The following is a 12,728-nucleotide window of genomic DNA, read 5'->3' as shown; positions in this document are numbered from 1 at the left end:
AAACAAACACAAGATCTGTGTTATAAGACAGACTGCAGGGAGGCCGGTGCCTTGGGTGAGTGGTGCGGATGCCTTCGCACCAGCGGGTCTGCAGGTGCTGCAACTCAGGAGCACAACCCAGCCCCGACTTTGTAAGCAGAGGTCTGTGTTTGGGCAACTCTGATTTGACAGCTGCAGGGTAAAAACGCAGTGTGCTCTTGTTGCATTTCCTGTCCTGTTTTCTCTCCACAGCAGATCAGAAGCCCCTGTGGATCCACCCATCAAGCCTCCTCAGCACCATAAACAGGACCTCCCCAGATGCAGACATGGCTCCAGGTTTGCCTCCACTGGGAGGGCTTTTCCCCCGGATCACTGCAAACACGATGAGACGCTGGTGTCCAGCGCTAGGAGAGCTGTCTTCTCCCACAGCCTCAAGAGTGCCAGGTGCAGGCGGTGACACTGGTCACCTTGAAATGTGTCTCTCTGGACTGAGGATTGATTTAGACTGATTCTTCGTACGACACAGAAGACTCAGGAAGTTTTCTTGTTACCTCCCCATACCTGCCTCAAATAATTTAGATGGAGGACTTGTTAGAGACCAGAGTCCACTCTTTCCTGCTATTTCTGCTGGCCGGGCAAACACTGGTTCACCAACATTTGCTTTCCCAACTCCATGTCAATATCCTCCCTCCCACTTGAGGTCCCAGACCTCTCCCCAGTGCCCCCTTGGTCTCAGCTGGAGACAGTGTTTCTGGTGAGGGCGTCACCGTTGTGGCAAGCGACTCAGTTTCCTGGAGCTCTCCCACGTACACATATTGTTGAAATTTTTTGTGGTTTTCTCCGGTTAAACTGTCTCATGCCCACTTAATCCGTAGACCAGCCAGAACTTACAAGGGTAGTGGAAGACGCGCCCCACCAGCAGCAAGCCCAGCCAGCGGCACCCAGTGGCACGCACTGCTATGGAAACGACAGGTTGGCCAAGAAGCAAGCTCCACTCGGGGGCTGGGGTTCTCAGCTTCCTTACGCGGCAGGCTCAGAGGGGCTATCGCTCTGGGGCTCTGAGCACCTCCAAGACGTGGGCGGGAGGTTTTCTTGGGTAGATTACAAGCTTGGGATATTCTGGCCAATAAGGAGCGAACAGCTCAGCAACATCACAAAAGGGGAGCGGAGAATCAGGGAACAAGGACTCAGCTAATAAGAACATAACAGGTACCCACACTCTTCACCTTAGATTTACAAGTAGGCCCAGCCCAGCGTTTTCTTCTCAAGACCGTTGGACCTACCACCACCCTGAACCGTTCCCCCAATTGACTTTCCTTCAAAGCAGTGCCCCGGGCACCCAACTGCCTCCTCTTTCTCTGTATGTAACATTTTTTTCCTTTCTCTCATGAATTTGCGTAGTTTTGGCAATTGGTTGCTTATTCTGAGTAATAATCTGTTATTCCTCAATAAACCCATTTTGCAGGTAAAATAACAGGCAGTTTTTAAGTCTTGAGAGAGCTGAGTCCTGGCCTGAGCTGAGCTGACCCCGTCCATCCCTGAGAAGGGGGCATAGGGCCCACAGCCAAGGAGCTGTCCCACCAACACCCAGTTCCTGCGTGAAATGCCAGGGGTGGCGGGAAGGAGGGAGGCAGCGGAGGTGGGCCGCACAAGCACGCAGGCCCTGGGCCCCGAAGCTGCTGCCAAAGGGCTCCCAGCACGGCTGCCTCCTCGGGTCAGCAGCTCCCAGTGTCCTGCTCGTGGGAGCCCTTGGGAGATCATGGGAGGCTCCCCCGGGGCAGGCAACACGGGCTTCTGGGTGCCCGCCTGCAGCCAGGCAGGCCCCCAAGCCCGCCTGGAGCTCGGACTCAGAACCGGGACGGCACAGTGCGCGTCAAGGGGAGGGTGTGCAGCTGCGGTGCGGGCTCCGGGGCGCTGCTCCCTCTGGGGGCTGGGGTGTGGGGGCTGTGAGGGGCTGGCAGGGCCCTGCGTGGGGGCAGGGAGGGCCTGCAGCAGGCTTGGGTCCCCAGACCCCCAGGCTGGGGAGGAGCCCCCAGGGCCTGACCACACCCCTATATAGGGGTGGGGGCGGCTGGGGCAGGAGTGACTTGAGTAGGAAGGGAAGCAGAATTCATCACCCCAAAATACGCCTCCTTGTCCTATCGACCATTTGGAGCTGGGTACACCGCGGAGATGCTCTGAAGCTGAGTAAAGGTCGCACTTTGCAAGAGACATTTACTGCACAGGGGGAACCTGTTTGTAAGGCTGTCTCCTCTTGTGCCAGGAAGGGGGACGACTCCTTTCTCGAAAGTCTTGTGGCTGGAGGAGGCAGGACTTGGGGCTGCATGAGGCCGGACCCTTGTTCGTGTGCTGTTCTGGGTCCCCCCGCAACGGGCCTCTCCCCCCAGCGCCATTGGTCTCTGGTGGAGGTGGCACTTCGGGTGGTGGCCCTGATACAGGAAAACATGGGGCGAGAGGATGGCCGTGTCCCATGTCGGGTCTGAGCCCCTGGGACGCGCCCCGCCAAGTGAGGGTCCTTGGCGTCTCGCAGGTAAGAATTCCGGATCGAGCCACGACTGAGACAAAGTGGATTTACTCCTTAGACCGCGTGTGGGGCTGCTCCCGTGGGGAGGGATCCAGAGGCCGCGAGGCGCGGGGTTGCTAGCTTCTCTGGGCTCGCGAGCTGCTCCTGCTGACAAGTGGGAGGGTTGTTCCAACCACTCCGGGGAAGGGGCAGGGGTTCCCAGGAACGGGGCCGCTGCCCACTTTTTGACCTTTTATGGTCAGCCTCGGAACTGCCCCGGCCCCTGTGGGAGGGCCCTTCAGCAGGCTCCTACTTTACAATGAGCCCACGCGAGGCTCAAGATCAACCGGCACCAAACCTCCCGAAATATTGGTGCTAATGGCTGTGTGGTTCCTTTAATGGCTGTGCCCTGCCTGCCTCCCTCCTGTCGCAGCTTCAGCCATTTCGGGGAGTTTCTCAGTTTTCCTGGGTGTCTCCCATGCACACAGGATGCAACGCACGTTATTCAACTGATATTTACTTTTCCCCAGTTAACCTGTCTTTTCGAAACAGGGGATCTCAGCCAAGTCAGGCCATGGAGGGAGGAAGGAAAATGTTCGGCCACCTCCAGCCTCTGGGACAGGAAGCGCCCTCTGAGCCCCCGGCCCCCCTCCCGCCCACCCCTGTGTAACCTGACACGCAGCGGTTCAGCCCGCCCCCAGTACCAGCCCATTTCCGTTTCCCAAAACTCCAGGCAAGAGAAATTTTAGAGAAATCGAAACTACTGGGGAGAGGGTGGGTCCCCCCGAGCACCGTGCCGCCGTCCCAACCGCAGCTTCTCTCTTCTGGCACCATGAACCGCGTCGCCCAGGCCGCCTTCCCCGGTGCCCACGTGGGCATACCCCCGGCGTATGAGATGCTCAAGGAGGAGCACGAGGTGGGGGTGCTGGGGGCTTCCCAGAGCCCGGCCCCCGTGACGACCACTGTGATCAACATCCGCAGTGAGACCTCCGTGCCCGACCACATCGTCTGGTCCCTGTTCAACACCCTCTTCCTGAACGTGTGCTGCCTGGGCTTCGTGGCATTCGCCTACTCTGTGAAGGTGGGAGGGTGCCTGGGGGAAGGAGCGTGAGCCCGGCAAGGCCCCTGCCCAGACGGCACGTGGGCTGTGGGAGGCCTTGTGCATATAGTTCTGTGTGTGCGTGCGTGTGTGTGCGTGTGGGCGAGCGCACGCCCAGGCGTGCAGGTCGTGATGAGGTTGCAGGGGTGCGTGGGGATGACCAGCGTCAGCCTTTTGCCCCGTGGTGGGGCGGGCGGCCAGTAGGAGGCCAGAGCAGAGGGACGGTGAGCCCTGGGGCCTCCTGGACAGGCTGAGAGTCTGTGAGGAGGGAGATCCAGGCCCCAGGAGGGGAGGGAGGGCCCGCTGGGCACGGTCGTGCTCAGGCTATGGGGAGACGGGCAGGGGTGGGTCCCCAATGGGTGAATGGACACCGGGGGACCAGCAGGGAGGACCTGAGTCTTGGCACCTGGCCTTCACCCGGCCCGGCCCCAGGTCCCCCTCACCATCTCTCCTCCCCCAGTCCAGGGACCGGAAGATGGTGGGCGACATCCTTGGGGCCCAGAGCTACGCCTCCACCGCCAAGTGCCTGAACGTCTGCGCCCTGGTGCTGGGCATCCTTCTGACCATCGTGTTCATCATTATTTTTGCCACTGGCTCCCTGATGATTTTCCAGGCGATTTCACAGATTGTAAAGGAGTATGGAGGCTACTAGTAGCTGCCCGCGGCCACCCCTTCACAGCAGTTTATACACACCCCCGTCTACAGCTGAATAAAAGCCGGCGTTCCTGTGTGAGGCTGCTGTGTTCTCACCTGGGGAGGGCGCCCTGCTGAGAGCTCCCGCCTGCCCCTGAGACAGCCCAGCCCCCCTCTCCCTCCTGCTCTGCTGCCCAGGGGCCTGAGCCCCGGCCCCAGACAGGTCCTCTGGGGGCGGGCTGTGCTCGGTCCAACTCCCTTGCCTGTCGAGAAAAGAAAAACGAGAGAGAGAGAGAGAAAGGCCGCAGAAGCCTGCAAAAGAGAGAAAAGAGAGAAAAGGCTCTTTTGGGGAGCTTTAGGATCTGCAACTGGGAGGCACACATTCGAGTAGCAAGTCAAATGTGCTCCGAGGGAAGTCAACACGGTGGGGGTTACAAAGACAAAGACATTCCTGAGAAGTTACAGGGCTGTTTCAGAGCTGGGACTGGGGCCAGCAGGCTTTGAGGCTCACGTCGCAGCTGACTGGTTGCTAACGTGAGGTTTGCAGGGAGTGAAGAAAGTGAGTCCCCGGTGGTCCCAGGGTGTGAGGGTGGGTGTCAGCTCCACGTCCCGTGGGCTCTGGGGCTGTCTGAGACCCTACCATGGGGCTGCATTTGGTGGTCCGTAGCCCTCAACCCGGGGTCCCCATCAGTGGGAGGGCTGCAGGAGCCCTTGGTCCACCTGTGGAGGGACGGCCCCGGCGGTCCCTGCTTTTCAGGCGGAGGAGACCCCCTGCCCTGGAAATCAGCCCCCCGTCCGGTTTTGCCGTGGCCTCCAGACTTGTGGGCACAGGAGTGGCCCCGGGGCAGACCCTGCCCACAACCAGCTGGGCAGGTGCGGTGTGAGCTGGGGTGGCCATCGCCTGCCCCTTCCTCCCCGCCACCTGACCCCAGCTGTGGGCCCTCCTGTGAGTGGAAAATATCACCTGCCGTGTCCGTGAGCAAAGGATGTTGCAGCCACCAAGTCCTCAGCCACGGCAGCCACCCGGGACCCTGAGCCCTGAGGGTCTCAGGCGGGGAGAGCCCAGGACACTGGCCCTAGGAGCTCAGCTGCACCTCAAAGGAAGGATTCCAAGGAGCCCAGGCTCTGGCGTCTTCCCAGACACAGAGACACCTGAAATTCCTTACCCTGAGATAGCTGGTCTTATTAACAGTACTCTTTTGATGTGCCGACCGCCTGGGGTCTTACCAAGCTCCTGCGTATCCTGGCTCCTCCCCGCTCTCGGGGCAGCCCTTCAGAGCCATCTGCCTCCCGGCTTGAAGTCCTCAGAGAGCCCACCAGATAAAACATAATTTTAACTCTCAGGCCGTGCAGTTCTTCAGTCCGTGAGCCCCAGCCCTCACCCGCACCCCTTTTCTGTTCCCGGCAGCAGAACCTGAGTCCAGGAAATGGGGTGTTGGCGTCCCAGGGCGGGCCATGGAGAAGCCCCCTCCCCCGGGCGATCTGACTCCTGTCAGCAGGCGTGGGGACAGAGCCCGGGAAGGTTGGCCCTGGAGGAGGGACGGCAAGCCGACCTGGCGCTCTGGGTTGGGAAGGACCGACCCCAAGGGGGGAAGGGGCCAACAGCCAGCAAAGCATTGGAGTCTGGAGCAGGCGCTGCCCAGCGGCACGGACCCTGCTGGGGTGGGCTGGGCAGATGGAATCTTCCGGACCAGCAGTGCCTGGCAAGGGAGCCGGCGGTGCGCGGCCAGAAGCAGCCCTCTGTCCCCCCAGGAGCACAGGTGTCCTGTTCCGCCCTCGTGCCCCCTCAGCAGGAGTCGTGAGGTGCGGCTTCCTCCAGGCAAAGCAGAAGAGCATTCTCTCCCCAGGGCTATTCGGAAAGTGTCCAGAAATGCCTCTGACGCTGCTGCCGCCCACCTGTGCGCCCGGTCCTGGCTCTGTGTCCTCCTGGCCCACCATCCCAACCCCTCCATGCCCTCCTCTCCCCCTCCGCGCCCTCCTCCGCCGCCTCCTTGCCCTCCTCTCCCCCTCCACTCCCTCCTCCGCCGCCTCCTTGCCCTCCTCTCCCCCTCCGCGCCCTCCTCCGCCGCCTCCTTGCCCTCCTCTCCCCCTCCGCTCCCTCCTCCGCCGCCTCCTTGCCCTCCTCTCCCCCTCCTTGCCCTCCTCTCCCCCTCCGCTCCCTCCTCCGCCGCCTCCTTGCCCTCCTCTCCCCCTCCGCGCCCTCCTCCGCCGCCTCCATGCCCTCCTCTCCCCCTCCACTCCCTCCTCCGCCGCCTCCTTGCCCTCCTCTCCCCCTCCACTCCCTCCTCCGCCGCCTCCTTGCCCTCCTCTCCCCCTCCGCGCCCTCCTCCGCCGCCTCCTTGCCCTCCTCTCCCCCTCCGCGCCCTCCTCCGCCGCCTCCATGCCCTCCTCTCCCCCTCCGCGCCCTCCTCCGCCGCCTCCTTGCCCTCCTCTCCCCCTCCGCGCCCTCCTCCCCCACCTCCGCGCCCTCCTCCTCCCACTTCACTGTTCTCCCAGCTCTGGGCCCTCCAACGTTCAGTGCTCCCAGCTCGCCCATTTCTCTCAGCCCCGCATAGATCGTCCACCTCACCAGGCAGCGCTCACCTGCAGGTGACACAGGACACTGTAACTGCCCACGTCAGAACAGAGCTGGTGGTGTGGCTCCAAGGGTTAGAGCTGCTCAGGACCCAGCGGTCAGCACCCAGGACCTTGGAAGGGACCTACAGTTCCCCTGCGCGATGCCTGGGACCTCACCTGCTTATTTTGGAAAGCTCCAGATCCCTAGTTCTTTGCTAGCTGCCAAGAGAGGGGGTCTTCCCCTGGCAGGAGCCTAATCCTGAGTCAGTGGAGCGCAGGTGGGGTTGGGCTCAATGCCCATCGCCCTTCTGGACGGCTGCCCAGCAGGGGAATGTGGGACCCGCCTAGTCTGCCCTGTTGGGGCTGGGGTCAGGGTCATGCGTTCTGGCCCCCAGCCCCACCTTGGAGAAAGTCCTTTTGGACCTAGAGGGGCAGGTCTGCCAGCCTCCCCTCCTCCAGGACCCACCTTCCCTGGGCTGAGCCTCCCGTGATGAAGTGGGACCCGAGAGAGAGTGGGCAGCCTCTTCTGAGACACCGTCCACCAGTGAGGACCCCAAGCAGCGTGGCCTCGGAGTTTGGCCACTGCGGGGGGTGGGCGCCCTTCCCTCCTGGGTGCCTGGACTCAAGGGAACCCAGCGTGAAGAGCTGAGACTTCAGCGAGAGCCAACAGGACTTGGCCTCAGCTGACTGAGCGTGCCCAGGGGCAGGTGGAGAAGGGGTCACCTTCTCGACACAAGGCGAGGCTGCCTGGGCTCCTCCTGCCTCCCCAGGGTGACGCCCAGCACACTCGGGGTAGCGTGCAGGGCACGGTGGTCTGTGGCAGGGTGCCCCTTCCCCACCCACCAACTCCCTCTGGGGCCTCAGAGATGGGAGCACAGGTCTGGGGCCTTTCTCCCGCATTGGGCTGAGGACGGTCCCCACCTCTCTGGGTGCAGCCCAGGCTCTGGCAAAGGTTCACACCCAACACCCCAGGGTCCCCAGTTTCTGGGAGACCCTTCCCGGGACACCGAGCAGTCGCTCAGCCAGCAGGGCCAGGCGGGTTTGGTGGGAGGAAGTGGTCTTTCCTCTGGGGGTTTCTGTTCATCCAGGTGAATCACCGGCTCTGCTATCTGCTTCTGCAGTCAGGCCACTGGGGACTCCCAGCCGTGCCCCCTCCCCAGGGACTTCACTGCACCCTCACATCTGGGGACTCCCAGCCGTGCCCCCTCCCCAGGGACTTCACTGCACCCTCACATCTGGGGACTCCCAGCTGTGCCCCCTTCCCAGGGACTTCACTGCACCCTCACATACAAGTGCACTTTATTCGATTCAGTTGTCATCAGGTGTGTGTATAAACTGCTGTGTAAAGGGGTGTGGGGAGAGCAGGCTCCCAGCCCCAGGGGCAGGGACAGCAGTGGATGGTGGAAGACCTGGGCTGCCTTCCATTGGTAGCTCTTAGTAGCCTCTATTCTTCTTCATAAACTCTGAAACCATTTGGTAGACTGCCACGTGTCCAACCCCAAGGAGAACGATGACTCCAATGGTCCCGAGGATGCCCAGCACCAGGGCACAGACGTTCAGGCACTTGGCGGTGGAGGCGTAGCTCTGGGCCCCAAGGATGTCGCCCACCATCTTCCGGTCCCTGGACTGGGGGAGGAGAGATGGTGAGGGGGACCTGAGGCCGGGCCGGGTGAAGGCCAGGTGCCAAGACTCAGGTCCTCCCTGCTGGTCCCCCGGTGTCCATTCACCCATTGGGGACCCACCCCTGCCCGTCCCCCCACAGCCTGAGCACGACCGTGCCCAGCGGGCCCTCCCTCCCCTCCTGGGGCCTGGATCTCCCTCCTCACAGACTCTCAGCCTGTCCAGGAGGCCCCAGGGCTCACCGTCCCTCTGCTCTGGCCTCCTACTGGCCGCCCGCCCCACCACGGGGCAAAAGGCTGACGCTGGTCATCCCCACGCACCCCTGCAACCTCATCACGACCTGCACGCCTGGGCGTGCGCTCGCCCACACGCACACACACGCACGCACACACAGAACTATATGCACAAGGCCTCCCACAGCCCACGTGCCGTCTGGGCAGGGGCCTTGCCGGGCTCACGCTCCTTCCCCCAGGCACCCTCCCACCTTCACAGAGTAGGCGAATGCCACGAAGCCCAGGCAGCACACGTTCAGGAAGAGGCTGTTGAACAGGGACCAGACGATGTGGTCGGGCACGGAGGTCTCACTGCGGATGTTGATCACGGTGGGGGGCACGGGTGCCGGGTAATTGGGAGCTCCCAGCACCCCCACGTGCTTCTCCTCTTTGAGCATCTCAGGAGTTGAGAGAAGCAGGTGCTGGTGTCTCAGAAGTGGGTTTCCTGAGCAGCGGAGTGAGCAGCTGTGGTCCGACGCCTGGACGGTGCTCAAGGGACGCTCCGTTTCCCCAGATGTTTTGAATCCTCTGAAATTTCCTCTTCCTGGTCTTTGGGGAATTGGAAATGGGCTGGTCATAGGAGGCCCGTTGAACCACTGAGTGTCAAGTTACACTAGGGAAGTGGGGAGGGAGCCTGAGGGCTCTGAAGGAGCTACAGGTCCTGCTCAGCTGCCCCCACCCCTATATAGGGGTGTGGTCAGGCCCTGGGGGCTCCTCCCCAGCCTGGGGGTCTGGGGACCCAAGCCTGCTGCAGGCCCTCCCTGCCCCCACGCAGGGCCCTGCCAGCCCCTCACAGCCCCCACACCCCAGCCCCCAGAGGGAGCCGCACCCCAGAGCCCGCACCGCAGCTGCACACCCTCCCCTTGACGCGCACTGTGCCGTCCCGGTTCTGAGTCCGAGCTCCAGGCGGGCTTGGGGGCCTGCCTGGCTGCAGGCGGGCACCCAGAAGCCCGTGTTGCCTGCCCCGGGGGAGCCTCCCATGATCTCCCAAGGGCTCCCACGAGCAGGACACTGGGAGCTGCTGACCCGAGGAGGCAGCCGTGCTGGGAGCCCTTTGGCAGCAGCTTCGGGGCCCAGGGCCTGCGTGCTTGTGCGGCCCACCTCCGCTGCCTCCCTCCTTCCCGCCACCCCTGGCATTTCACGCAGGAACTGGGTGTTGGTGGGACAGCTCCTTGGCTGTGGGCCCTATGCCCCCTTCTCAGGGATGGACGGGGTCAGCTCAGCTCAGGCCAGGACTCAGCTCTCCAGAAACTAACGGATGGCAGCGTCCTGGGTGCCGCCTGCGTCCTTACCACCTGGGTGGAGGAGCGGGTGGGATGCGATGGTCCAGGCCGGACTGTCCTGCTAGGACCTACGGGCCTCACCCAAGCTGGGTCCAGTGGGCTCAGGGTGGCCAGTGGCCCCCATACCCGCCCAGAAGGCGGGCCTCTGGCCCTGGGGCCTCCTCCAGCTGTCCAGGTCCTGACCACTTCCGCCGCTGCCCTGGGCTCCCTCACAGGCGTCAGCTGCCCCGCCCTGAGCACCTCTGGGCCCACGGACCCAGGCGTTCTCTGTGACCCGCTCCTCGTTTCAAGTCCTCCTCATCTTGAGACACCTGGTGTGGCCTGTTCTCCTGCTGGGCCACACCGACCCAGAAGGCCGCCCTGATCGCCTGGGCGGAGGTGCACGCGTGGGCAGTCTGAGGCCTGGGCCTGGCCCCTGGTCTGGGGTGAGGTCGGCGGGGGTGGGGCGGTCGCCCGCAGGCCCTGACGCGCTGCCCCTGCCTGCGTCTGGGATGATGCTCCAGCCGAGGCTGTTCCCTCCAGCAGCACGACATCCGTGTTTGTGGCCGGTGCGGGGCCGTAGCTCTGCCCTGGGCAGCCTTCCACCAGGTGGCGGACCCAGCGGACAGAAGAGGCCTCCAGTGCAGAGGTGACCATGGGCCGTGGGGAATTTAATTGCCACAGCTGTGTTTTGGGTAGTGATGACTTTGGGTTGTTATACTTTATTTAATTCATAGGTTATATGATGTAATTTTTAATCACATCAAATTTGTATGGGAAAAATTTGTCATTTTACCAGTTGAAAGTGTACAATTTGGTGGCTTTTAGTCCCTTGTTGGTGTCGCAGACATTACTCTGGCCCCAGCCTCCTCCTGGCAGAACAGAGAAACCCTTTAGACAATCAGTCTCTCCTCCCTTAGCCCCAGTTCCTTCAGCCAGCAGTCAGCATTCTGTTTTTGTGGATTTCCCTTTTCTGGACATTCTTATAACATCAGTGGCTTTTTGTTTCTGTCTTATGTCACTGGGCATGACGTTGTCTGTGTCGTGGGCTCATCCACGTCATGGGCTCATCCACGTCATGGGCTCATCCGTGTCGTGGGTTCATCCGTGTCGTGGGCTCATCCGTGTCGTGGGCTCATCCACGTCGTGGGCTCATCCGTGTCGTGGGCTCATCCGTGTCGTGGGCTCATCCATGTCATGGGCTCATCCGTGTTGTGGGGTGCGTCGGAGCTGCATTCCTTCCTGGCTGATTAGTGTTGTACCCGTACCCAATTTTGTGTTTTTTGTCATCAATTTATAGACATTTGGCTTGTTCTAGTTTCTTGGCTTTTATGAAGAATGCTTAGAAACCCGTGCATGCAAGTTTTTGTGTGAACACACACTTAATTCTTGTCAGTTTGCGCCCAGGAGGGGGACTCCTGGGCCGCGTCGTAATGCAGTGTTCAACCGTTGCAGACACGCTGTTTTACACTCCAGCATCAGATGAGCTGTGCACCTGCCTTCCCACTCCAACTCCTGTTTCCACCTCGATAGCAGTCGCAGCCGGTCTGCCTGCTGCGGTTTGATGTGTGTTTCCTGTGTCCCTGTCGTGTGTCTCTGGAGAAAGTCCCCACAAGGCCTTTGTCCCTTTGCTCGTTGGCTGTTGCCTTGCTGTTGTCAAACTGTGACTGGTCTGCGTTCTGAACAGCAGTCCCTTGTCCGGTACAAGAATTGCAGACTTTCTCCCACTTTTTGGTTGTCTTTTCACTTTCTTGAGGGTGTCCTTTGAGGCACAAACGTTTGCATTTGCCAAACTGCAATTTATCAGTGTCGTCTTCTGTTACTTGTATCATATTTAAGAAATCCTTGCCTGTCCAAGGTCACAAAGATTTGCACCTACATTTCCTTCCAATTGTTCTGTAGGGTTGTGTTTTACACTAGATCCTACAGCCAGTTTGAGTTAATTTTTGTACAATTTTTCAGGTAAGGGTCCAACTTCCTTCCTTCCCATGTGGAGACCCAGCGTCTCTGCTGGTTGAAAGGGCGTGGCACTGTGTTGGCTCCGAGGACCACAGATGTGCAGGTGTGTGACTGGACTCCGACTTCTGCTCCGTTGGTCTCCATGTCCACCCTGCGACCAGCCCACCTGCCTGTCACTGCGCTTTGTGGCACGGAAATCAGGGTGAGCGAGCCCTGTGTTCTCCTTCCACAAGGCTGTTCTGGCCTCACAGTCCCATGTGGATTTGGGGGTCAGCCTGTCCCTTTCTGGGAGGGGGCAGCAGTGGGAATTCCGGTAGTGACCGTATTGAAATGTAGGTCAGTCTGTGGGGTGTCGCCTAAGAATTCAGTTCCGGGCGTAGATGTCTGTTCACTTACTTAGGCTTCTTTCTTTCCTTTCGGCCAAGTTCTGTCGTTCTCAGCGTACAAGTCTCGCAGCTGTTTGGTTAAGTCTTTCACCAAGCAGTTTGCAGTACGACGGTAAACGGGCTACTTCGTCTACGGCGTGGTCGGACTGACTGTTGCTGGTGGCTGTTCATGTTGGTCTGCCGCCTGCAGCTTTGCTAACCCCGCCAGTAGATCTTCCTCTGTTTCCTTAGGGTTTTCCACACTCACAGTCACACCGTCTGCACAAGACTCTCCCTTTCCGGCCTGGAAGCTCCCCTTTCCATCTTCTGTCTCATTTCCCTGGGTAGAACCTCCTGGAGGCTGGATCCAGGCAGACGTCTTTGTCTGGTTCTTGCTCTTGGGGCAGCTTGCAGTCTTCGCCTTTCACCGCAGCGTGAGCTGACCCTTCTCCATGGATGCCCTTTATCAGGCTGAGGAAG

At 60.8% G+C, this 12,728-nt stretch overlaps 2 protein-coding genes across 2 annotated transcripts; one reads left to right on the top strand and one right to left on the bottom strand.

The window, feature by feature from the left end:
- Window positions 1–3,216: 3,216 nt before the first annotated feature.
- LOC140698868 (interferon-induced transmembrane protein 3-like) lies at window positions 3,217–4,314 on the top strand. The gene is made up of 2 exons (XM_072970700.1): window positions 3,217–3,563; window positions 4,042–4,314. The coding sequence occupies exons 1-2, from the start codon at window positions 3,315–3,317 to the stop codon at window positions 4,231–4,233; spliced, it is 441 nt and encodes a 146-aa protein (XP_072826801.1). The 5' UTR covers window positions 3,217–3,314; the 3' UTR covers window positions 4,234–4,314.
- Window positions 4,315–8,052: 3,738 nt separating this feature from the next.
- On the bottom strand, window positions 8,053–9,195 carry LOC140698870 (interferon-induced transmembrane protein 1-like). The gene is made up of 2 exons (XM_072970702.1): window positions 8,875–9,195; window positions 8,053–8,396 (listed from the first exon to the last, which is right to left on the bottom strand). The coding sequence occupies exons 1-2, from the start codon at window positions 9,058–9,060 to the stop codon at window positions 8,205–8,207; spliced, it is 378 nt and encodes a 125-aa protein (XP_072826803.1). The 5' UTR covers window positions 9,061–9,195; the 3' UTR covers window positions 8,053–8,204.
- Window positions 9,196–12,728: the final 3,533 nt, after the last annotated feature.

The sequence above is a fragment of the Vicugna pacos genome, chromosome 10 (genome assembly GCF_048564905.1).
Source record: "Vicugna pacos chromosome 10, VicPac4, whole genome shotgun sequence".
NCBI lineage: Eukaryota > Metazoa > Chordata > Mammalia > Artiodactyla > Camelidae > Vicugna > Vicugna pacos.
This window is presented reverse-complemented; position numbering and strand designations above follow the sequence as displayed.